Raw genomic sequence first — 25,844 nt, 5'->3', positions numbered from 1 at the left:
TCCAAAGTTACAAAAGTCACTTCATAACGTAATGTCACTCTCTCCCTTCCTCTCATTCGCTCAATCTATTTATGTCTCTTACACGCGCACACAACATGAGATGACAGCTGTCCGTGTTGGTAGACATTTTCACAACAATGCCGCACGATTCCTTGTCCATAGAACAGGGAGGAAGAATAGCAGCACAACAGTCCTGCCTTGAACAAGCTGTGTAAAAGGTGTTAGAAAGAGAAAGAGGTGTTGCCTGAGTGTGAGAGAGATGGAGATATAGTTCCTTGTGTTGTCATATACTTTAGCTCTAAAGTGTAATTTATTTATTCAATAATAAATAAATATTTATTTATTACATTTATACTTCATTGCAGGACGGTGTCAATCTCACCATCAAGCAATAATGAATGGATAAGCAACAACAGACAGAAAGAGAGAAAACCCTGCTCTGCAATGCTTTTCTCCTTTCTGCCTTTTATTGATTTGAACATTTGGGCCGCAGAAAGTGTGAGGGGGAGATGGACTGACTTGCTGGTTAAAATAGCCTCTGTGCATATTAACTGTAGTCCTGGGTTTTCATAAGGTGGCATCTGGCATACCCGTTTCCCGTTCCAGTTCTTTGACCCTGACCCATAGCTTGGTTAGATTGGCTCAGAAGCAGATTTGAAATGGAAACATGTGAAGGTGTCATGTGTGAAAAGTGTGCTCAGAGGAGCACACTTTTATAATCTTTTTCTCTCTTCTCTGGCTCTTTTTGTGTTCAACTCATCAGTGCCATACTTCGTTATTGTCTCCGCCAGGCCGAAGGCGTGGCCGAGACTATGTTTTGCACCCTGTGTGTGTGTGTGTGTGTGTGTGTGTGTGTGTCTCTATCCGTCTGTGGACAGCTAATCTCCGGCACCGTTGGCCCGATTGACGTGAAACTGTGTGCACGCTGCAGCTTTATTTAGGTTCGCGTAGATCTACGCGATTGGCATACAATGTGTTAATTTCTCTAATCTCTAATATGTCTAGACTGTGCATGCTCATACATACCGTACACACAGGCAGGTAGACAGGTGGTAAATAGATAATGGTGTCATTAAACAAGGTGGCTTAAACACTCAGAGCTGTCCAGGGAATCCACTTAACTGGGATAGGATTCAAAGAACTGAGAAAAACGTTCTGAGCATTGATACACTTTATACACTTAGATACTGCTGTTCATCGGAGCGACTTGCAGGCCAATATGGCAGCGTGGCTGCCATATTGGCCTGCAAGCCATAGTTGATTAGCTCTATTCCTCCAGAAAGAGCTGGCTGAATAACAGCTGGACGGTCTGGACCTAATAATAACCATCAACTAGTTGAGTTGTTGCAGGTTCCATTTGCAGTAAGTAACCCATGTTCTTTTTTGTTGCTATTTTAGTTGTCTTTTACGTTGGATATTGTACGAATGTATGTATCATTGATTTTATTTTTTAATATGTCTCTGCCAGAGCCTTGTATTAGAGAGTTCCGTCAATGAGGGGGCAGAAACAGCACCGGTCACGTGGTTCATGTAAACTGGAAATAGTTACAAGGAGCTGTAGACTTAAGTGCATTCCATAAACTTCCGGTTTAGGGCTTTGTCACTATTCGCCAATAGACGGCTATGTAGAAGACCTGGCCCGATGAAGTGAACGTGAGTGTCAGAACTCTCTCTCTCTATGGGTCTGGTCTCTGCCTGCCCCCTCCAAAGATGTGACTCTCGGTTTACACACATATTTGCACTCAAAGGACCACAATGTAAATAAGCAATCAAGTCTTTTTTTGTTTTATCCTTTAGACTGTTGTGTACAAATATATGAAAATGTATTTTTGTTGATAAAAACATGGCCAGTATGGTAGATTTATTTCCTCTCACGCAGGCACAGAACAGTGCCATCAGCTGATTGTCAGTAGTCTGTGCACTGCGTTTGGAGCATCTTTAAACATGAGATGTCACCTGATCTGATCTCCCCACATTGTCAGGAGATGTCAGTCTTTTAGTCAGCCAACTACAGGGTACGCAGTCAATTAAATAGAGTGCTAAGAAAACAAGCGTATGCTAGGATAGCAGATACACATCAAACTAGCATCTGTCTAAATAACATAATATACAGTGGTGGTGCGTGGACATTTGTGAACCCTTTAGAATTTCTATTTCTGCATAAATAAGACCAAAACATCATAAGTGTTTGCTGATGTCCTACACATAGATAAAGATAACTCAAATACATTAGACAAGAATATTATACTAGTAATTTAGTGGCAAAAGTATGGGATATCTTGAAATGGCAGTGGGCAGAGCCTTATATTAGAGAGTTCCGCCACTGAGGGGGCAGAAACGGCATCAGTCACGTGGTTCATGTAAACTGGAAATAGTTACAAACGCCCATAGACTCCAATGCATTCGGTGAACTTCCGGTTTAGGGCTTTGTCACTATTCGCCAATCTAGAAGACCTGGCCCGAAGAAGTGGACGGAGGTGACGTAACTCTCCTTGAATGGCTCTGGCAGTGGGGTGTCAAATTGGAGACAGTCAAACAAATCTACATCTTCTAGTACAAAAGGACAATGGCATGCTAACAAGTATGTGCATCCTCTTTTAAGAGCTATACCGTATTATATATATATATTTTTTTTTTCCCCCCAGCATTTCTGCTTAATTTTAATAGTGACAGTAAGTAGAGGGACAGGAAAGGCGGTAGAGAGGCTGACATGCAGGAAATGGCCTTGGGTCGGATTCGAACCCAGGCCAGCTTCGGGAAGGACTTGCCTTTTAATATGCAGTCTTACCAGGTGAGCCTCCGGGGCAGCGCTGCTTTTATGCATCTTTTACCACACTGCCACACTGTGTAGTGGATCAATAGTCTATTATACTGACAGCTGAACCTGCTGTTTGTCTTGGTCTCTGTCCCACAGTATCTTGCTCTGTGTAATTCATTCATGCACACTCTTTTCTGTTAATCTTTCTGTCTGTCTCTCTCTCTCTCTCTCCACACTGTAACACACATATATAGTTATATACATACATTACCTTCCCTTCCCTTCTCCATGCTGAGGAGGAGGGTGGTTTTAATGGGCTTTAAGGTCATTAGGGCCATTTAAGATAAGACTCTTACTTCACAACCAAAGCAGAAGGAGCAGAAGGCGGGGGGGGGGGGGGAGCAGAGCAACACGAACAGCTTCTTCTATTGTGAGAAGCGCAGCGAGCGCTTGTTGGCAGCAGACTACCGACCTCTGTATTGTCTTTATTGACCTATATGGAGTGGTTCCCGTTCCAATCAATACGCTAATGACAGAGGATTACTTTTTTCATAGTTTTTCTTTCTTAGACACAACAGACCTGACCTGTTCTCTGACACGGCGCCACGGACACCCAGTGTGCACACCGCTGCGTGAAGTTTTCACATGCATTTCTACTGTGTTGTTAACTGACACGCTAGAGTGGCACCGCTGTGAGTGCAGAATGTGCGGTGGGTAACGCGTATTAGAAAGATTTTATTTTCATTGATAAATGGTCTGTTAGAAAGTCCTTAATTCACATTTCCTGTAAAGAAAAATCCACCAATGTTACCACCTAAGCTTCTGTAAGAGTGTCATTTTGGATTCAGTTTGGTACAGTTGGTACAGTTGAATGTATAGCTAAGAATTAACATTGTCTTTACTCTGTGTGTGTGTGTGTGTGTGTGTGGGGAGGGGGGTTCACTCTCGCTAGAGTAGCTTGCATCCACTTGCTGAGTAACCCACCTCATATGAATCAGGGTTTCATTGCTGTATGATGGTAATTGGGAGATTATAAAGGGGGACTGCCCCTTCCCCATCCCAAAAATGCACGCATGTACATTGAAGCTAATGTAATGATCAGAGGAAAAGGAATATCCGTCCTAACCCAATGAATCTTGCTAAGCTCTAACCTACTTTTGAAACATTTGAATCAGTCACAGGCGTCTGCCAGTGGTCTCATACACGTCTGTTTCCTGTTACACAACCCACGTTTACAAGCAAGCCACATTCAGTCAGTGTGTGACTGAATATAACCCCTCCCCATTTGAGTTAGTTTCTGTACCTTGTTTTGAATTATCATACACTGCAGTTGCAGTCACAATTGCTGTTTCAAATTCAATCCCATTTCGTCAAACTAGAAGGTGCTTCACAGACAAACACCCTCCCTCTAAGAAGGATGTTTTTGGACACAGTGTGGATTCTCAAGCTCTTTGTAGAAAATCTTTTATTATATTCAAACTCTGTAATCACTAAGAATTAATGTAACAATTTATGTTTTCAAGTAAGTGCAGAATAAAAGCAAGATTGTTTACACAAAGCCATGATGTTGTATGTGCAACACAATACCTGTGGAACTAGTGCTGCAAATATGGATTATTTACTTTTTCCATTAATCAAATCATCGATTAAGCACTTATTATTTTATGAAAATTGCAAAAAATACAAGCTCTCAACGTGGGCTATTTTCACTCATTTTGATTTATTTATTTTTGAGACTTTCCACCTGTAATGACTTGCCCAAAATAGGGATTGATTATTCCCTTGATTAAATCGAGTAGTTTGATTAACTGTTGCACCCCTAAGTGGAACAATAGCAAACAATGTTATTTGTGCCTCCTTGTCAAGAGAAGAGAGGACAAGCAATGAGTACTATATTAAAACGCCACAAAAGGAAAAGCAGCTTCCTATGAAATCCCTCTCATGATTCATTACTTCCTCCTTCAGGCATGAGCAGTCGCTAGCAGATAGGATTAGCAAAGAGGATGAGAGGTGACTGTTAGCTGACCTTACCTCCCAGACACAAAGAGTCCACGCATCGCTGTAGGTATTCATTACCCAGAGGGGCAACACACAGAGCCTGATCAATATGCCAAAGTGTAGTCATCAAAAAAGACTAACTTTGAATATGATTAATTAATAATAATAATTTAAAAAAATCTCCAAATTGACTCAAAACGCAGCTCTACCACTTTTAACACACATGCCAATTGCTTGTGACATTAGTGCTCTGATCTTAGAGTTCTACAATTCTACTTCATTGTTAAGGTCCTTACACACCGGCGAATATGCGAATATACGCAAAATTCGGACTCGTTCCGAATAATTAAAAGACGATTTTTCGCTTCGCGAAACTGATGTGGACGCTTGCATTGACTTTATAAGGTTTAAAAAAAAACGTATTTATTCGCATGAAGAATTCGCCCCGGTGCGTAAGGACCTTAACTCTCTCTTTATAAGAGCACTGATTAAAATGCCTCAAGCACCAATGTACACATTTTGCACATTAGAGCAGTCCATTCCTAGCCTCGCGTGGCCAGACAATATCACACGACACACTGCGTGGATATTAGTCTGGTCCCTATCAACGATAGATCTTTTTCCAAGGGGCGGTTACAAAAAGATCCAAACGGACTCTAATTGGTTAGACCTAAAACCAATCAGAGCAGTGCTTCCTGCTACGTCACACACAAGCGCCGGTGCTGAAATAGTAAACAACGAAAGCTAGCTCCACTCGTATTTAGTCTGGTAACCAGATGAAACTATTCTTAACACATCTTTCTTTCCAACAAAAGCTTTAAGGGCAATTGTTTGTTCGTCTTTTAGAAAATAAATATTTTCTAACGCGTTTACTACCGATGCTAGGGCGGCGTCCATCTTTGTTGTGAAAAACTGAAAATGAGTCTCCTGCATTGTACGTCATTGCTCCAAATAAGGTGATAAGCCCGCCCACATTTGGATACTTGGCCCTGATTGGTCCCTCACGACTTCGGAGGGAGAGAAATTAAATCTCTATTGAGGGGGGCCAGACCTAATCTGCCGAGGGCTAAAGTGCGATGCGATTTTGCAAAGGCAGATTCGTCTGGAACCAGGCTAGTCCATTCCTGAACATTGTGTACTTAGCCAGACAGACATAACAGTAGTTGACAACTCGTATCTAGCTTCAGTGTTAATTTTGTCGACTAAGACTAAGACTAAAAGACTAAGGTTTTGATATTTAGTCGACTAAGACTAAACAATTTTCAGAAGACTAAAATTGGACTAAAACTAAATGGTGTGTTATTCAAAAGACTAAGGCTAAGGCTAAATCAAAATTTGCTGTCAAAATGAACACTGTCTAGCTCGCACCAGCCATCGTCACTCCCCACTCTGCATTAGTCTGGGTAGAGACTAGAGAACATGGAGACAATTTGCAATGCAGATCTGTAATAATTGTACAGGTTATACCCCGGGCTATCACCAGTAATACCGCAGATCTAGCTATTTGCATAACAGATTTTTACAAGCAGCTCTGCTGTAGTTTTGCTGTTATTTTCTGTTTGCTACATGGCTACAGTGGGGCTTGTAATGCGGAGTTATATGTTTGGCTGTTTCAAGGGAATTGGGAATTTTTATAGCCTTTACTTATCTGAGGTTTGCTGATCTAAGAATTGCTGAGCTTTTCATGGAGTTTCAGCAAGGTTTTTCTGAAACAGTCAACACTCATTCTCACCTGGGAGCCACACAGTGCAATGAAGACAACTCTCCTACCCGGATACTACCGTCAGGAGAAGGCGTGCTCTACTCAAGGGGATCTTGAGGAGTAGTCTCTTGGGATTAACTGGGTGCAGATTCTTGATAATACATATAATAAAGGAACATCCGCACTCTCTTCAGTTATATTCTTGATTTATTCTTTAAGGGTGAACAGCCGCAGCAAACAGGTCTATCTAGAGAAACGGACGCGTTTCGGCACGTCGGCCTTCCTCAGCGTTTCAAACTAGAATACATCAAACAGGATGTGACATATATAGCTATGCGATAGTGTACAGCTGATTCTCATTGGTGAATACAATTCACATACATGAATGAAGAATTATTATTGAATTGTTTTCTATGAAATGTTTTCTATGAATTGTTTGTTCTGGTTGTGGAGTTTGTGGAAACTTTAAGAATATTTTTACTAAACAAATACTATGTGTAATGCTTAATGTAAACATTAATAGTACAATGAATTGTATGTGAATTGTATTCACCAATGAGAATCAGCTGTACACTATCGCATAGCTATATATGTCACATCCTGTTTGATGTATTCTAGTTTGAAACGCTGAGGAAGGCCGACGTGCCGAAACGCGTCCGTTTCTCTAGATAGACCTGTTTGCTGCGCCTGTTCACCCTTAAAGAATAAATCAAGAATATAACTGAAGAGAGTGCGGATGTTCCTTTATTATGAGCCACACAGTGCAGACATATGTTGTCAGGTACTGTTGACCACTGAGAGGCTCCACTGGAGCATTTGTTTTATTTTATTTTATTTTTTAACATACATTAGGGTTTGAGTAGTACTCATTCTCTTCAGAGTTCTTCCGATACCGATACGAGTATCGGAAAATGTGCCGATACTGCCCAAAAGGCTGGTATCGGTATCGGCAAGTATGGCAGTCCATGCCATTCCGATACCATGTCATTTATCACGGGATATTTAATTGACAGTAATATTTTTAATGTTTCAGTTGATGTTGCACGACTGTTTTATACTCTTACTGTACTACTTACATTATTAGTTTACTAACTTGTAGCTGCGCAATTATCAGCAGCACCAGCATAACTCTGAGAGTGTACAAATTGAAGGGTCCCTTCCCTTACGGGTCCATTTGGTTCCATTTTTACACTCAGAGTTACAGACTCCGTAAGGGTCCATTTGGAACACCCTCAAGGAACACTGAGGGTCCCTGGACCCCACTTTGAGAACCACTGACAGAACAACTGTCAATGGACAGATTATTTTAAGATTACGCATTGGTATTGGATCGTTACTCGTATCGACCGATACGCAAGTTATGGGTATCGGAATCAGTATCGGGAAGGAAAACTGGTATCGGTACAGCTCTAATTCTCTTCCCTGCTGTTTTTCTCCAGACAGTCCAGGGAAGTAAACCAGCCATGTTGAGGTCACATTCACAACACCCTCTGAATCCTCACGGGACTCCCTCTTTCCTTGGTGTTTCGCCTTGATTGGGCCTAAACCCTAACATTTAACTTTACTAAAACTATGCCTAAACCTAACCCTAACCTCACAGAAATAATGCCTAAACCTAACCTCAAAACCCTGTCCACTTGGGCGAAACACCTGGGAAAGACATCCTCCCGAATCCTTACAGCTAAATAACTGTTTGAGCTGAGTGCTGCTTTTCAAATGCTGAACAGTAATTCCTGGAATGTAATTTCATTAGTTGTGATTTTCATGTGTTTGCTGCTTAAAACCTACAACCCTATGGTTTGACTATGCAGTCCTGTATTGAGATTCTCTGGTTACACACACCATAGCTTGTCTATTCTACCAAAAATGTATATAGAGTTTAACATGTTTTTTTGTTTTTTTGGGCGGTGAAACCGCCCCTATAAGTGAGATTTGGAAAAATGTACATTTTCCTGCGCTGTGATCTGGGCCCAGGAAATTAGTAGAATTATCCTGCGATGTGATTGGCCAATCACAGCCTATTCAGGACTGTGATTGGCCAGTGTCACATGACACATGTGCATAGCCCTATATAAGCAACCATAACTTGAAAAAAACCAAATATTTGTTTTTTTCAAGTTATGGTTTTGTCCATCATAAAGAGTGTTTCAATAAATGTATTTATCCTTTGTACATGATTGATCGACTCCATTCAGTATTGTGATTAGCTAGCAAGACACCGCCCACTTCACACAGGGTGTGATTTTTTTAAAGAAAATTGATATTATATCAAATTATGATATTGTATTTTGTCCATAATTGCCCAGCCCTACACACCCTATCCATTTCACATCAATGAATGAACTCTGCCCAGCAACAAACTGGCCAATAGCGTCGCAGCCTCCTAACACACATGCCTGATGATAAACGCACTACACAGAGAAGATGGAACCTAATGACAGACATCAATGCAGCTCTGATCAATTATTGATTTTGTGTGTTTGTGTCCGTGTCAGTCTGTGTGCGTGGAATTCAGTGAACATGTATAGGCTTATAGTTACATATCATGTTACAGGCAGCCAGGCTCACAGAGAGACAGAGTTAAGATCCTAGCTAAGTTATCCACTGAGTTGTGAGGTAATGTCCCTGTTAAATCTACAGTGCACGTTTGTTTTAGATAACATTAGATTTGGTTAGATTAGATTAGACCTTATTTAAACCTCGAGGGAGAAATTGTCTGCAGTAGTCACGTTATCGGGTAACAACAACTAACAATGGCACCAAAGTGCACAGTTGTGCTATATTAGTTCTATTTGTATTATTATTATTGTAATTATTTTTATTGCTACTCTATGCAACTTTTTCTTGTTGCTACAATGTTGTGGAGTCGAAACCAGGAATTTTACACACAGAAAAGGAAATGAGTGACAAATAGGAAAGTGTGTGTGTGTGTGTGTGTGTGTGTGTGTGTGTGCGTGTGCGTGCGTGTGCGTGCGTGCGCGCCCTATTGGTATACAACATGTCTACAGATGGAGTTATTCTGCTCCATACTTAATCAATTCTCAATGCCCCTTTATCCCTTCCCTGTCGTTTCTTCCCTAAATCTACCCCCTTCCCTCTGTCTCTTTCTCTACACATCCATCTCTCTCTTAACCCCCCCCCCCCTCTCTCTTTCTCTCTCTCTCTCTCTCTCTCTCCCCCTCACAGTATTGGGTCAATGAGTTCACCACCGCTCTGGGCATCGGAGTCTATCACTCCGGAATAGAGATCTATGGCAGAGGTAAGGTTCTGTTTATTCTACTCTGATCTATCACTAGTGGTGGTGCTAGCTGAATTCTCAAACCTCAATGCACCTTTATTTGAGAAGTTTCATTTCCAACATCAAGCAGCCACCAAATGAAAATAAAATAGATTATACTACTTACACAATATGACTGCTGGCTGAAAGTGTATACTACATACAGTATACTGCATAGCTATACTGAATGAAATCATTTAGAATAACTGCTTCATCATCAGGCAATGGATTATGTATTTTGAATTGATAAAATTTGGCCCCAAAATACTTGCTATCCCTCCACTTACACATGTTGAATGGGAAGAGTATGACGCAGGCCCTACATCCTCCCGACAGGGGCTCCCCACAGTGGTGCGGTTGAGTTGTTTTTCACTAGACAATCATTTGAACGGTTCATTACCGTGAAACAACATAGTTCGTTCACTGAAATGAACGTTTTTTTTCACCTTTAGCCAGGAGTGGTACAATAGCAGCAACAGAAATGTGTGGGGAGGATTTGGGAAAACATTATTGGCTATTCTTAAAAAATAAATATATTATACACATTTTAAATGTGTTCCCTTATGTCCATGTGTACACTGTATGTGTTCAGAGTTTGCCTATGGAGGACACCCGTACCCATTCTCGGGGATCTTTGAGATTACACCAGGCGATGCCACAGAACTCGGGGACACCTTCAAATTCAAGTGAGTGTTCAAGTGACTTACTGCAGATCCCACACATAGTGCATGTGTGAGTATGTGCGGACAGATCATGTACTGTTAGTGCATGTGCGTATGTAGACAGATCACACACTGTTAGTGCATATGTGAGAATGTGGACTGATCACACACTGTGAATGCATGTGTGAGTATGTGGACAGCTGGCAGTGAGTCAGTGAAGCCAGTGAGTCATTCCATTTGCCAAATTCTGAGACGGAAGACATCCCTTTTAGACAAAGGTCTAATATAAGTGTTTCGTAATTTGTAACTTCCTGTTGATCATCCCAACGGACTGTCTGTCCCTTTCATCTCATGTCTCTCTGCACCTCCACTGAAAATCTCTGCTGCCTCATGGCATGCCTCCTGGCAAAGAGCTCTACTGAGAGCACTTTTCTATAGTAATTATCTCCTGAAGGCCGGGAGGCAGAGATTATGTTTTCGCCCCTGACTGATCAGTGTTAGATTCTTCGTGCTTGAAGCTAGTAGGCTAAATCTTTCACTTGTTGGGATAAATATTTCCCTGGCTTGTGGGATATATTTTATATAGACCTATGGGTATATATAGAATATACAGCGACAGCTTCCTCGCGTCCTGACGGCTGCAACCCACAGCTTACATAGGCCTGGCTAGGCAATCCAGCCTGGCTATGAGGAGCACCCCTCTCTAGTTGTACATTGCTTTATGTGTTGATCTGCAACTTTCTATGTGGTTTTGATTCTGCTCTTTTGGCCATGTCTTCCTTGGACAAAGATTCAGTTGAATTATAATCTGTATTTGTAAAACTGTTGCAGTCACTCAGTTATTTAGTCAGTGAGTCATACAGCTTGTACAGTCAGCAAGAGTGTGTGTGTGTGTGTGTGTGTGTGTGTGTGTGTGTGTGTGTGTGTGTGTGTGTGTGTGTGTGTGTGTGTTTTTTTGTGTTTTTAATATTATGTGTGTAACAGAGGTTCTGTGCAGCTGTGTATTATTTCTGCTCTAGTTGATCCACCCCATAGCTCAGCAGAAACTGTGTGACACACACACACACACACACACACACACACACACACACACACACACACACACACACACACTCGTGCTCTTTCCAAGTAAGTCAGTGGAGCATAAATGTGGATGCTCCAAGACAAATAGCTGTATTGTCCGCTCTCTCTGTCAAATGGATCAGCTCCAGCAGTCCAGTGATCAGCAGTCTGACATGCTTTATTTCTCTCATGGTATGAACGTATCAACATATCAGTGCACAGCATGCGAAATATTATGACCATGAAATGGACTGACCTCGTGGATGTGTAAAAAACTAAATGCATTGCAACATTAGGAATGTTGTAATCGTAATGTTTTGTAGTCTGACACACTGCAGTAAATCAATTTAACTTGAAACATCCCATATCTCTGTTCCACCCTTCCCTCATTGTCTCCGCCAGGCCAAAAGGCATGGCCGAGACTGTTTTGCACCCGGTCCGTCCGTCCGTCCGTCCGTCCGTCCGTCCGTCTGTAAACAGCTAATCTCCGGCACTGTTGAATTGATGGCAGCGAAACTGTGCACACACACTCCCTGGATGCCAGAGCAGAACATTTGACCCACATTTTTCACACTGTTATAGCGCCACCAGGAGGCCGAGTTTTGCAAAAAAAATTGACTGTACTCCTACAGATTTTGTCCAAACATCACGCAAATCAGTACACAGTATCTCTATAGTCATTAAACCAAACGGATCTGTAGCATTTTTCATATTTCATCCTGATTGGCTAAGATTGGCCTCTCAAGTTTGTAGTAGTGCCCCGTTTTGAACAAAGTTCCTCAAATCATGAACGCAGCGTCCGATTGCTGTGAAACTTTGCACGCACATTCCCACTACTTTGAGGAACAAATGCCACTCTTTTCACATTGCCCTATTATAGAGCCACCAGGAGGCCGATTTTAGCAACAAAAAAAAAATTGATCTTACTCCTACAAATTTTGTCCAAATCGGTACACATTATCTCTATAGTCATGTGATCAAGAAGGATATGTACGATTTTTCATATTTCATCAACATTGCTGGCCCACAATAACCTACCTGACCTGGCAGAGACCTGTGCTCCAAGGAGCACTTTTTCTAATCCATTTCTGTCTCACATCCTTGCCCTCACTCGCGTTCCCTCAGCCTCAGTTTTCTACTCTATTCTTTAAAGATCTTGCATCAGTGTCTTTAATTTCTCTGATCTCTAATATGTCTAGACTGTGCATGCTCATACATACCGTACACACAGGCAGGTAGACAGGTGGTAAATAGATTATGAGGAGGTGTCATTAAGCAAGGTGGCTTAAACACTCAGAGTTGTCCAGGGAATCCACTTAACTGGGATAGGATTCAAAGAACTGAGAAACGCTGGGAATTCTTCTTTTCTTCTTTATACACTTAGATACTGCTGTTCATCGGAGCAACACCCCAGTGTGTCTGCCATATTGGCCTGCAAGCCATAGTTGATTAGCTCTATTCCTGGCTCAAACTGGCTCAATAGCGCCCCGTGCCAAACAGGACAATGTGGTATTGCAGGTGAAAGTGCTTTATAAGCCAGAGAGAAGTTAGTTGGAATGAGTATATCTGAGGCTTGATTTAGGCTCAAACCTTTTGAAAAACGTTTGAGGGACATAAACAAATTCATGGTGTAGATCCATTAACATTCTCCGTGAATGAAGCGAGTGTTGTGATTTGTCAAAAAACGGACGGAAATCCTGTCCACTCAGGACTTCCGAGACACTCACTGGTTTAGGTTGTGACCAGGCTCTTCTCTTCACAGATGAGTGATGCTGGGAACGAGGCTAGGCCGAATGGCATGACCAAGACTATGTTTTGCACCTCGTCCGTCCGTCCGTCCATCCGTCCATCTGTCTGTGTGTCCGTCCTTCTGTCTGTAAACAGCTAATCTGTGCACACACATTCCCTGAATGCCAGAGCAGAATCTCTGCCCCAAACTTTTCACATGGGCCTGTTATAGCACCACCAGGAGGCCGAATTTTGCTAAACACATTTTTTGACAGTGCTCCTACAGATTTTGTCCAAACATCACGCAAATCGGTACACAGTATCTCTAAATTGTCATTAAATAAAACGGGTCTTTTTTCATATTCCATCCTGATTGCCTAAGATTGGCTTCCAAAGTTTGCAGGAGTGCTCCGTTTTGAACAAAATGCCTCAAATCATGAACACAGCATGCAATTTCTGTGAAATTTTGCACGCACATTCCCACTAGGCCGAGAAAGAAATGCCACTTTTTTTTTTGCACAAAAAATAATGATTGTATAAATGATACGAAGTGTGTCGAAACATCACGCAAATCGGTACACATCATCTCTTTAGTGAAGTGATCATGTCCGATTTTTCATCTTCCATCCTGATAGGCGAATTCCGAACATTGCTGGCCTACAATAACCTACTTGACCTGACGGAGACCTGTGCTCTGAGGAGCACTTTTTCTTGTTGTCCCTATTTACGCTACGGCTATTTCAGCTCTCACGTCACACGTGCCAGGGAGTGGAGTGGTGACTCACGTGAGATCAGAATTGCAACCCTAGGAATATGGTCGATCACCCCATCTCCATTCATCTCTTATCCCTCTCTAACCATGTGCCTGCTTTTCTACCTCCCTCTCTCTCTCCCCGCAGAGAAGCCATAGTGCTGGGCAGCACAGATTTCACAGAGGAGGACGTGGAGAGGATCGTAGAGGAGATGGGGAAGGAGTACAAAGGCAACGCCTACCACCTCATGCACAAAAACTGCAACCACTTCTCCTCGGCCCTGTCAGAGGTGGGGCATGTGCATACAAACTCGACCACGCTGGTTTACGTGCTCGTTGTGTGTTGCCTGCTTAATGCAACAGGCTGTGTGGGGGTGATATTACTATGAATTGAAGCCATTGACTGCTAAATAGATTCAGTTTTTGGCTGTTAGACAACAGTACATTTTGAATGACCAGATTTATTCGTCATTTTATTTCACTCAGCCACAACCCAAATGCAAATTGTTCCCATTGTGACATCACAACGAGAGGAAATTCTGAGTGGCTTATTCAAATGATTATTTGAACTATTTTAGGCTATTTCATCACCTAAACTATCTTATACAGCACTTGAATAACATTGTGGCAAAATGCAATCCAGGACCAGACTCATTTTGTTCACCATAATACAATAAACAATACCAAAGTGGATTTTTAAGTTCACTTTATTCAATGTTTATTGAACGGTACAAATAAACATGCATTAAATAATAAAAAACTTTTGAGGGGGGCCCACCCTCCCATTAGCCGATTATAATATAGGATGTAAAGCACATTTTCTACCTGGCGTCCCTATTTTGGGCATGTCATTATAGTCCAAGCTGCAGCTTAGACACTTTTCTGTCTATTCCATACCCGCTTGTATTGATTGACGTGTACACAGAGATTACGTCACCACTTGCGTCTTTGTCTTAATAGCGATGAGATGGAGCGGGCACGTCAAACTTAGTGTGATTTGCAGTTGCCTGGGCAACACCAGACAGTTATGGCAAAAAAGCAAGTTTGGAAGCAGTGTGTGGTTGAGCACAGTCTGTGCTGATAGAATGTTGCACTAGGCACTATACTCTCGATCTCTCTGGAAGGGGAAATTGTGCAGGAATGTTTTATCACCCACAATCTAAGATCGTCATGCCACCCACTCCTACTTGCACCCTAATACATAGTCAAGCATACACAGACAAAGATGTATCCCAGTAGGCACACACCGACAACATTCACCAACACATATAGACACAAAGTCAGAAAAACAAGCAAGCATACATAAATATACACACTAAAATACAAAACATACATGTCTTTATAGACATAAACACATTCAGAATCAAACGGTCTCATTTGCTCTCGCACACACACACACACACGCACGCAGACAGGAAACCTTAGTTGGTTTTGCCCTCAGGGCTGGAACATCATGTTTACTCATGTAACCTCTCAGACATGCAGCGTTTGAGCGTGAGAGAGATGGAGAGGGAGAGGGTAGCTGGAGGACAAGATAATGAGTGGGATACAGAGAGAGGTAGGATAGAGGGAAAGAAGGATGGGGAATGAATAGGAAGAAAATATATGAGAAGAGGCCGCATGAAAGAAAGTGTGTGTGTGTGTGTGTGTGTGTGTGAGAGAGAGAGATGAATGAGAGGGGGTCTCATGTTTATTTAGGCCTGATAGATCAAGCATGGCGGCTAATTCTCCAGCGAGAGAGGGCTGTGTTTGATGTGTGTGTGATGTATTTGGTGTGTGCTCTTTACTGTCTGAAATTAGCATAGTATGCTAGACATGCACACTACATATATTATCATACCTACATTTTGTTGGTATTGACAATGTGTGACTCAGCTCAAATGTTACGTGAGGTTTGTTCCTCTGTTCTTCTCTCCTCTACTTTATTCTACTTTCCTTTATTAGAATACCTTTCCCCTCTACACAAATATCATCTTTATTTTCCTTCTCTTCACTCACTCCATCCCTTTCCATTTCCATGCCTCTCCTCTCTTATCTTTTCTTTCCTTCTTCTCTTTGCCCATTCTCTATTTTCTCTCCTTGTCCGAACTTATACTCTCCTATTCCTCCTATTGTCTGAGCAAAACAAAAAATACCAAAGACTACGATTTTATTGAATCTGAATCGACATGCAAATCCACGTGTTCAATCCGAAGCCCTTTGAAACCTTTGGGTAAATTGAGGCCAGACTCGATTCGAGTGAGGAAAGCTTTCCGTTGCTACATTTCTCTTCGCAAGAATCTGTACAGCTGTTAGTTTATACCAGGGATGTGTTCTACCGTGGTACGCTGTATACGCAGAATGCCCTGTAGATTTTTTTCGTCGCCACCGTCTACATCCAAAAACTGTTCAAAACAGCGTATCTGATACGTTGATACGGTCTGATATAGTGCTGCACGATTAATCGAAAAAAGATCGTGATCTCGATTCAGACACCTATGCGATCTCGATTTTAAATTATGACGATTTTCTTTTTAATTACATTTTTTTTTTTTTTTTTTTGCTTAATATTTTTATATTTACAAGAGAATTGTGTGAGAATCGTGTGAGAATCGTGATCTCAATTATTATGGAGGAAAATCGTGATTCACATTTGAGCAAGAATCGTGCAGCACTATGATACGCTACTGCCCAGGAGTGGGGGCAGCAAGAATGTGGGCTAACTCTGAGTTTATGGCTTATCATGTGTGTAGCTATTGTTCTTGAGGAGATAAGTAATGGCTGCGACGGAATTCACACATTAACTCAACGACGCGAATACTAATGAAGTACTCTAATCAGGCAGTGATTAGAGTACTTCATTAGTATTCGCGTATGCGCGTCATAGCACAGCATAAAAGGCAATGAAATGTTGGTTTTAGTTCAGTCTGCTCCTGACTCTTGGAAACGAAGATGGACCACGACCACCGCCAAAAAAGAAGCCGTTCTTTCAAAGCGATCTGTTTAAGAGTTTCGCTGCAGCCCCGGCTTGTTTGTGTCTTCAATGCTAAGTTAATACTATTCTGTAATAGATACATGAATGCTTGCTGTTAACACTGCTATTATATCTGATAAGCCTAATCAGCATCTATTTATAACAATCCTTGCGCTCTTACATGGTAATAATCCTTGCTTTGCATTGAAAATGCATTTAAGGCTAAAAGCAGCTCGGAAGTGGTTGAGAAAATCAGTACAAAGCATATTGTGTGTGGGCCACACGCGCGCAAAGCGCGTGTGCAAAATGTTTACTTTTTTTTTGTGGGCCACGTGCAAAATGTTTACATTTAATTAATTATAGACGCGGGCATGTGAGCATGCCGTGCGTGTGGGAGGCAGGGAATAATCATAGTATACCCTCCAAAAAAATCTAGAACACACCACTGGTTTATACGATACTCTTTCAGCCTTGTAGAACAACATAAATGAATTGAAATGTAAACGTGGAGCAGACTTCAGATATGGGGTGAAAAGATTCGCTAAGAGATTAGTTTGACTTCGAGTGCATCGAATGAGAATAATTTGCTTATACCCTCTCCCTCCTTTTCATTTAAGTAAGCGGTTATGTAATACGTGATTAAAAAATGTTTGTGTTTGTTATAAGTGAACATGCTGGTGCCCGGGTCTCTTAGTCTGTGCTCCTATATCTGAAAGAGGAAGTCTGCCAGTAAGATGATTCAGTTTAACCGGCTGCGGGATCAAAGACCAGGGTTCTTGGAAGTCCCTTGTACCGTAATGGCTTAACTCATTCAATCTGGGAACGCATCTGTGTAATTTTAGATGTCTTTGGCTATTCAAAAAGCTCATAGCGGTGCTGCGCAATCTCAAAAGATTTTGTTCCATGGACCCCCCCCAGAAGCAAAGATTTGAGTCACAAATGTTCCCTTTAAACAATATATATATTCAGATTTGCACATTTTCAAGATTTTAACAACTTCATAAATCAGGGAATGTTCAAAAGGGGATCTCTGATAATCAAACCAAAGAAAGAGGACCCGCACACTGTCTGAAACTTGCGAACATGTTGCTCTTTATTTAGGTCGACGTTTCGGTCGTTAGACCTTCATCAGGACAGACAATACATGGCACTGCAACCACCAAACATTTAAAGACTACACCCACAGTGTGTAAGTCGTCCATTCAGCCCATTGGCTGCACAGGCAATCTCAAACCCCAAAGACACTCCAGTCAACATCATATCAGACCCACCCCATTGGAAAACAGAGTGTTTGGTAAAAAATAGGCCTAACGTTTTATAATCAACTGGTATTTTAACTGCATTGTTTTGAGAATGAGGTTGTTTTAACTGCCAGTCACTTTCTCCTTGTCTCCAAATAAGGTTTTGGTCAGGAGAGGGCGCCAAAACCCTGAGTCAGAGAAAAATACACCAACATGATAAAAATAACATTAATATTTCACCATAAAGCTGAAATAATCAAATACAAATCTTTTGACTAGATATTTAAAGCACTTACGAGGGATCCCTTTTTCCCCTCTTGATTGATGACTCACCCTCCACCTGGGTAGACCTATCGGGAACTTTAACCCATTAAGACCAGGAAAGCATCTGTCACTTTAGATTTTAACCACTTTAACCATTAGCAGAAGAAGCAGTTTAATACGAAATAAAAAAACTTATGTTGCTATATGTTGCAAATTTTTTCATGTCAAGCTATTTTTTGAATAGCCAAAGAAATCTTAAAATGACACGGATGGGTTCTCGTCATAATGGGTTAAGGCAGATTAGATAATTCCCCTCTTCCTCTCTCTTCACCAGATCCTGTGCGGCAGGGAGGTCCCTCGCTGGGTGAACCGGCTGGCCTACTTCAGCTCCTGTGTGCCCTTCCTGCAGAGCTGCCTGCCCAAGGAGTGGCTCACGCCGGCCGCGCTGCAGTCCAGCGTCAGCCAGGAGCTCCACGCAGTGGCGGGCAGTGCGGCCGGAGGAGGAGGAGAGCTGGAGGAAGGAGAGGACCCGGCGGCCGCCATGTCGCCCTGCTCCTCTCCGCCTCCTTTTCCTTCCTCTTCCCGTTCCTCCAGCCCTTCCGCCTCGTCGCTCCTGCCCCGCCACCAGCCTCCTCATCGCTACCAGCCCAGACGGTAGGGGGCGTCCTGCGTGGGGTCGGCGGTGGGTCAGGGACTGGACAATCGACATATCCCAACAGCAGCCCATGTGTGTCTTTGAGAAGACGTTGAGCCTACTTACCTGCTTGGCGGGGGGGGGGGGGCTTCTTTGGATGAGATGCAGACTGAATTGGGGTGGGATTTTGGGCGATTTGTAGGGCACCGGAGAGTGTCTTTGTGGATTTAAACAGTGTTTCTTTCAATCTATCCCTTGGAAGGTGGCATGTTGGCTTTCTAGTTGGAGTTTGGTCCTGTCAACAGAAAGCCACAGGTTTGAACCCTGGGAAGCAGATTCTGTCAAAAGTGTCCTAACACTCCTTCGCTGGTTCATTCATTGTGCATCTCTCTCTGGATAGCAGGGGCAGATTAATGCATAACATCTTTAGAATAAGACTGAGCATGGGTGTGTTGGTCTGTAGCAGGGGAGTGCAATCCTAAACGGGACAAGAAGCTTACCTTTCACACCTGAAGCTGACAAATGAGGGGATAAGGAGGTCGTGATCAACATGGACCACAACAATTCTGTGGTCGTAGTAAATAACCATATTTGCAGCAATTTATTTCTTGAGATGCTTGTGGTGAGCATGACTATTTCTGTCTCTGGGGGGCTTTGTGTTTTCTCAAAGCTGTTAATACATGGAGGGAATATTGGAAAGCCTCCCAAATCACAGAGCTCCTCCTACTACTCCCACAGCGCTCGACTCAAGCGCCTCTCTTCCTCCTACCGCTGCCCTGCCCTCAATCTAAGGCTGTATTTGACAAGGAGTTCCATAATCTACATAGCTGTCGTGCAACTGACAAAACAATACTGTAAAGCCTGATTCATAGTTTGTCGCATGACGGTGTCGCATGTCGAAAATAGGCGGCCTACAAGCTCACAACGCGTTGTGAGCTTGTAAGTCTGCTATTTTTGGTGCACGCCACCGTCGTGTGATGGACCATAAATTAGGCTTAAGACCCAGGGGATGCTCCCAACTGTTGCCATGACAACTCAGTGGGATTCCTTAGTGAGACATCTTGGTGCTAAACTGAAACCGCTTACCTGAGACCCCAGCCCAAAGAACAAGATTCACAGAACATTAAGGCAATGTGAATGGGAAACACAGCTCGAATAAGGGCAGAAGTCTGGTCAGGGGAGCTGCTATGTACTTTAAAGTACCCAACAGCGTCCAGTACCCTTTGCCAACTGCTAAATACGCAACATCGTCCGGTACTGCCCCTTTTGCCACAAGCATGAGTGTCCAAACTTTGTGTCTATTCGTTCTTGTCTGACCCAAGAACAGAGGTGGACCTAAATGCTGTGATACAAGCAGGCTGGTTTTTATTTACTATTTATACAACACCTGTTATGCTATTAAGAACTGTTGGGCCATGATCATATAGGTCGTTAACTTGAACACAGCTGGGTATTTTTTTCAGTTTTCAGTGGTTTTCTCGCAGCAGGTGTGCGTCTCCTCCAACGTGCCTCGTGTTTTGCGGCGGTGCGTTTTGAGTGCTGTAAGTTGAACCTGTCTCAGCTTTTGCTTTTACATTGCTAAAGAGGAGACAGGCACCTCAATATTGCCCTCTCATCATACAACCAATGAAATTGCTTTAGAGGAAATACTTTATGCTAAGTTACACTAGTTGTCAAATGTTACGTTGGTCTGTGTTCCTCACAGACACACCTAGCATTTGATTATGAATGAAAAGTGACCTATGAGATCATGGCTTTAAGAAAACAGCTGTGAACGAGCATCCTTGTTCACAGCTGTGAACAAGCATCCTTGTTCACTGTAAGGCTTCGTTGTAGACACCCTGGATACACAGTACATGCGTACATACTGGGACAAAAGAGTGTAGGTGCTGTAGCAGCTTATCAATCCGAACAATTGTAACATTTCCCATTTACATTGGTTCTTAATGTAATCTGTATTTCAGGACTTAAGGTTCCTATTGCTGCATTATTGGGGTTTGAGGTGATTTTTTCCCCCCCTTCAGCCTCTGAACTAGAATCCGTCTTTTTCCTATATCCTACCCAAAACGAGGGGTGTTCAGTTCCAGTTTGTACTTGCTCTCCCATAGTACCTTCCTATTTTCACAGTTTTTCATTATCGCCATAAATCAAACTTCATTAATGCCATTGCCCGTTATAGGATGGAACCATTACTTGCTCTGTCTCACAGAGGCAGGCTGTGAATAGCTCGGAAATGTACCCAAATTGACATAATTGGCAGGGACGTCAAGTCTGACTCGCTCACTCTAGAGGCCCAGAATGGGTCAGAATCTCCACATTCACCATGTTGTGTACCTTTTGAGCTAGCAAGTCAAGAACTCGAGTGATGTCACTCTGGTAATTTTCTCAGACCTTTTCATTGCTCACTCTTTTAGAGAGATAGAACACTTAAGAAAATGGTTCACATGCTACAGTATGTTATACTACAAAAGATTGGCGAAGTGAACATTTAAGTCATGTGGAGCCAACTGTATTAGCTATCCTTCTTCTTTCTACACACGGTACACACATGCACACACACACACACACACACACACACACACACACACACACACACACACACACACACACACACACACACACACACACAGAGAGAGGTCCAGACAGGAGGGCGACAGACTTGCATACACATAAAAGCAATGGCAATGTGAAGAACATGCATGCACAATCACATACAGTACTATACTCGGATGCCTTCAGACAAATAGAAGGGAACAGCAAGAAAACGTGCATTCTAAACACGAAGAAGCACATTCACACCTTAAAGCAGTGAAAACTCTGTCCCTCCGGAGGAGACCAGCCTCCTACCGGCTCCATCATAGTCCAGCCTGCAAAACATCAGTCTTTTTTTTCTCCATCTGTGTGACTTGTTTGGGACAGCACATTTCTGTTGCTACGGGGAAAAAAAACGTATGCCAAAAACGATAAATAGAATTTTTATCCAGTGTGATAAATATCCATTAAAAAACTAAACAAAATATGTATTACCAAGTTGCATTATTATTTTTTTAATATAGAGGATTAAAGCTACAATCTGGGATTTCTGCTCATTGTCTCCTCTTATCTCCACCTAGCCAGAATGGCCGGGATGGAGGTATGTTTTTGCCCTGTTTGTGTGTTATGTTTGTGAGGGTGTAGCTAATCTCGCAAACTCCTGCAACGATGAGCATAATTTATTTTGTATACATGGCAGTAGGCCAAGGAACTAAATCCCTGAATATTTTTCCAATCCGTCTCTAACAAGTGTTTTTTTTGGTGTGAATTCATAATCTCTCACCCACCGTCCCTCCAGGCTATGGAGTGGAACTAGCCAATCAGGCGCAAGCTGTCTGTACCAGGGAGCGTGCGTAATCCGATACCACTGTTTTACTATTCATCAGAGAGATAGAGATAAACACAGATCGCGTGCACCGCACACAGAAAATGACAGTCAGAGATTGTGGGCACCTATGACACACACACACACACACACACACATGGAGAGACCTACAACGTGCACGACTAAAATGACTAGTCTAAAATGAAGGAAACGCTCAGAAAACAGCCCAAACTGAGCACATTTAAGGCCAAAGACTTTGAAAGCCTTTTGAAAATGCTTAATATAATAAAATCCTATTTTAAATGCTGCAAAAAAGTAGGATATTTTGTGCATCCTAGCGTAATACATCGTGTGCGCACACCGGACACTGGGAGGCAGAGAGACGCACTTTGACGTTACTGCATCAGACAGTGTACCTCCTGGTTGATCATGCTGTGAACAAGAACATTATGTAACATTGCTTCATGCAATAATATCATTTCTGACATCCAATGCTTCTATGACAAACAGTTACATTCATTCTGCCACTGCAACATTCAGCAATGTTACTCAAAGCAGCTATCGTAGGCATCAACAGCTTTATGCTCCAATATTGCAACACTTCATCTTAAACCACATTATCAACACATACACCTATGTCTAGTACAGATTCTAATCGATGTAATCCTACCATGACATACTGAGTCATTTTACCCACAGTGTTTACTATAAGTGCATGCGTCCAACAACATGCATGCTTTTTTTGGTTGACGCAATGTCACATGTCATCACTACCAGTGTCACATTCTTCCACAGCCCTGAGTTGGCTACCAGGGCTGGTGGTCAAAATGATGAGTGTTACTCATCTGTAGTTAGCTTCCACCTGTCCAGCAGCGCAAATGGCATCAACTGCAGTGATTCAATTAGTCTTTAAAATAATAGCATAGGATTATGTAAATGTTGCGATATAACGTTAGGCTCACAGTAAGTGATGTGAGCTTCTAGCACTGTCTAGAACCTGGAGAGATCCAACAGTGTGATCAATATTTCGCAGTAGCAGAGCATCGAGCGTGTCTCTGACCATGGCAAATGTGGCAGTTTTACTGTTCTCCTACACCACCTTAAAGAAGGATAAAATATTGATTAACTACAATAAATCCCCGATTTCAGCTTTAAGTCTTTAAAAGTGTTGTTTTTCTTCCTACAACTGGAGGAAAGTAGTCCTATAAAATATTAGTTTTTTTCTTGTCATGTAAAATGCAATCTTGTAAAATGGAACAATACTCATTCATATATGAAAGTAATTTGTGAAAAAGAACGTGTGCTGTCCCAACCTCAACACGTGTGTGTGTGTGTGTGTGTGTGAGAGAGAGAAAATGACACGCACCCTTTTTAAGTTCATCTTTATTTCAGGCCACACTGCTATTTCTCTTCTTTTTTTTACTCGACAAAACTAAGACGTTGTTCAAATGGTGTCCTTTTTTATCACTTGTATGTTGACTCTGGCCTTTTTCTGTTTTGTTTTGTTTTGTATAATAACTCAGGACTCCAAAATGCTCTGTTATATAAATAGTTTTTATTGTCTTTTCCACACACACACCCTTGTTTTTCTTTTTTTTCTTTGTTGCTTTCTTTCCTAATGCAGTAGTCTTTTTCCCAGAATGCACATTGGCAGTGCATTTTTGTAATCCTGTCTTTGATAAAGAAAAAAAAAGAGCTTTTGTTTACAACTTGACCGTGTATGTATGTTTATATGCGAGCATGTTTCTCTTTGTTTGAGATTTCTGTGTGTTTGCATGCGCGTGTGCGCATAGGCTTGTATTTTATGACAACCAAGAAGCTGCCACCTGGTCCAACCCCCCCTCCCTACCACACACACACACACACACACACACACACACACACACACACACACACACACACACACACACACACACACACACACACACACACACACACACACACACACACACACACACACACACACACACACACACACACACAGTAACAGTCATACATACTGTACTGTACTCATAGTCTCATACAGTCTAAGAAATCCCATTCTTCCATCAAGCTTACTTATTACTTATGGATATTTGCAATGCAGTCATCTTGGTTATATAGTGGTAAGCCTTGAGGTTCTGATATCATGCTTGTGCCTGGAATGCTGCAAGTTTGAATCCCCTGTTGTGGTAGGGAAAGTCCAGGTGGGGAACGTGACTGGGAACGTGACTGAGAAACACATCGACTAAATGCCGCCATTTAGGAGGAACGTCAGAATTACCTACTGCAAAAGTTGAACTCTGTAAAAAGGCACATTTTTACACTGACTTAAAGTAAAACTCAACATTTCGCAGTGTCTTATTTTTTGCAGCACACCCACGAGGTGTGAAGTCTGAAATGTCCATCTACCGGATACTGGATTCTTTTTTTGACAGCCTCTAACTTTTCTGTTCTAAAACAAATCCAGCTGTCTGGGAAAATAGTGAGTGACTGGTGTATTTCCTTCGCCACACACGTACAGTGTACACACACACACACACACACACACACACACACACACACACACACACACACACACACACACACACACACACACACACACACACACACACACACACACACACAGTACATACTCTTACTGCTGATGTCAACCCCTCACCATGTGGTGGCTGTGCCTGATGATTTTTACTGTACCCGCCCGGCTCACTGAGCTCTGCACTGTTTTCTTCTGCCGTTTGTCTGTCACCAAACACAGACAGACATGAGGGAGGAGGGCCAGGTTTCCCAGAGTTCTCATAGCTTATGGTGGTTCTGAACTAAATGGGAGTCTCTATACCTGTATGTTCCAAAAGTCGATGGAATATCATGGTTTCTTTTTAAGTTGCATATCGATGTACAGTATATATAAGTACCGTATATACTGTATAATAGAAAGTATTTGCTTATTTTTGCTAAAACAAAAATATTGCACCGATTTTGCTGTTTTACCTCTAGGAGAAACTAACAGGTCATACAATAAGAACATCCTAAGCTATGATAGTAGACTGGGAAATCTCTGCCTACATCCCTTCTTAACCCTGGAAAACTGACTACAGATGTTTTACACCTTTGTTAGAGCCTTCAGTGGAGCTGAACAGATTTGTAACCTGTTTTAAAGTCATTAAAGAAAAATATATGGTTTACAACATTAGTTTGTGTCATGATTATTTCATTTATCCGTGTTTTTGGACCCCAGGAAAGGAAACTGGTAGAATGAATATGCACAAGAAGAAGAAAATGTATGATTTATAGTTGTATGCTTACATAATTACTCCACCAATGTTGGGGAGACCAGTATTGCACACATCTAACAGTTGCATTACCATTTTTTTGTACAGGTGATTAGAGCCTTGTCTCAACAATCTCAGACACCGTGTCCACAGTGGGCTCTGGCCCCTCTGCTACTCTCTTCTTACAACATGGCAATACTTCCAG

General features: G+C 42.1%; 1 protein-coding gene across 3 annotated transcripts in view; it reads left to right on the top strand.

Annotated features, from left to right (window-relative positions):
* desi2 (desumoylating isopeptidase 2) overlaps positions 1 to 25,555 on the top strand; it is a 30,975-nt gene extending 5,420 nt beyond the window's left edge. Inside the window, exons 2-6 of one of the 3 annotated variants that reach the window (XR_013934477.1) lie at positions 9,645 to 9,717; positions 10,328 to 10,421; positions 14,087 to 14,228; positions 18,731 to 20,699; positions 20,736 to 25,555. Coding sequence is in view for 2 of the 3 variants with exons in the window: in XM_080450244.1 (XP_080306370.1) it covers positions 2,777 to 2,791; positions 9,645 to 9,717; positions 10,328 to 10,421; positions 14,087 to 14,228; positions 18,731 to 19,054 (648 nt within the window). In the remaining variant the exon portion in view is untranslated. Of the gene's footprint in view, positions 1 to 2,724; positions 2,792 to 9,644; positions 9,718 to 10,327; positions 10,422 to 14,086; positions 14,229 to 18,730 lie in introns of those variants that run through there. The other 2 variants (XM_080450244.1, XM_080450243.1) reach the window with 2 other exon arrangements.
* The last annotated feature ends 289 nt before the right edge of the window (positions 25,556 to 25,844 follow it).

This window comes from Gymnoscopelus braueri (genome assembly GCF_963280865.1).
Source record: "Gymnoscopelus braueri genome assembly, chromosome: 14".
NCBI lineage: Eukaryota > Metazoa > Chordata > Actinopteri > Myctophiformes > Myctophidae > Gymnoscopelus > Gymnoscopelus braueri.
This window is presented reverse-complemented; position numbering and strand designations above follow the sequence as displayed.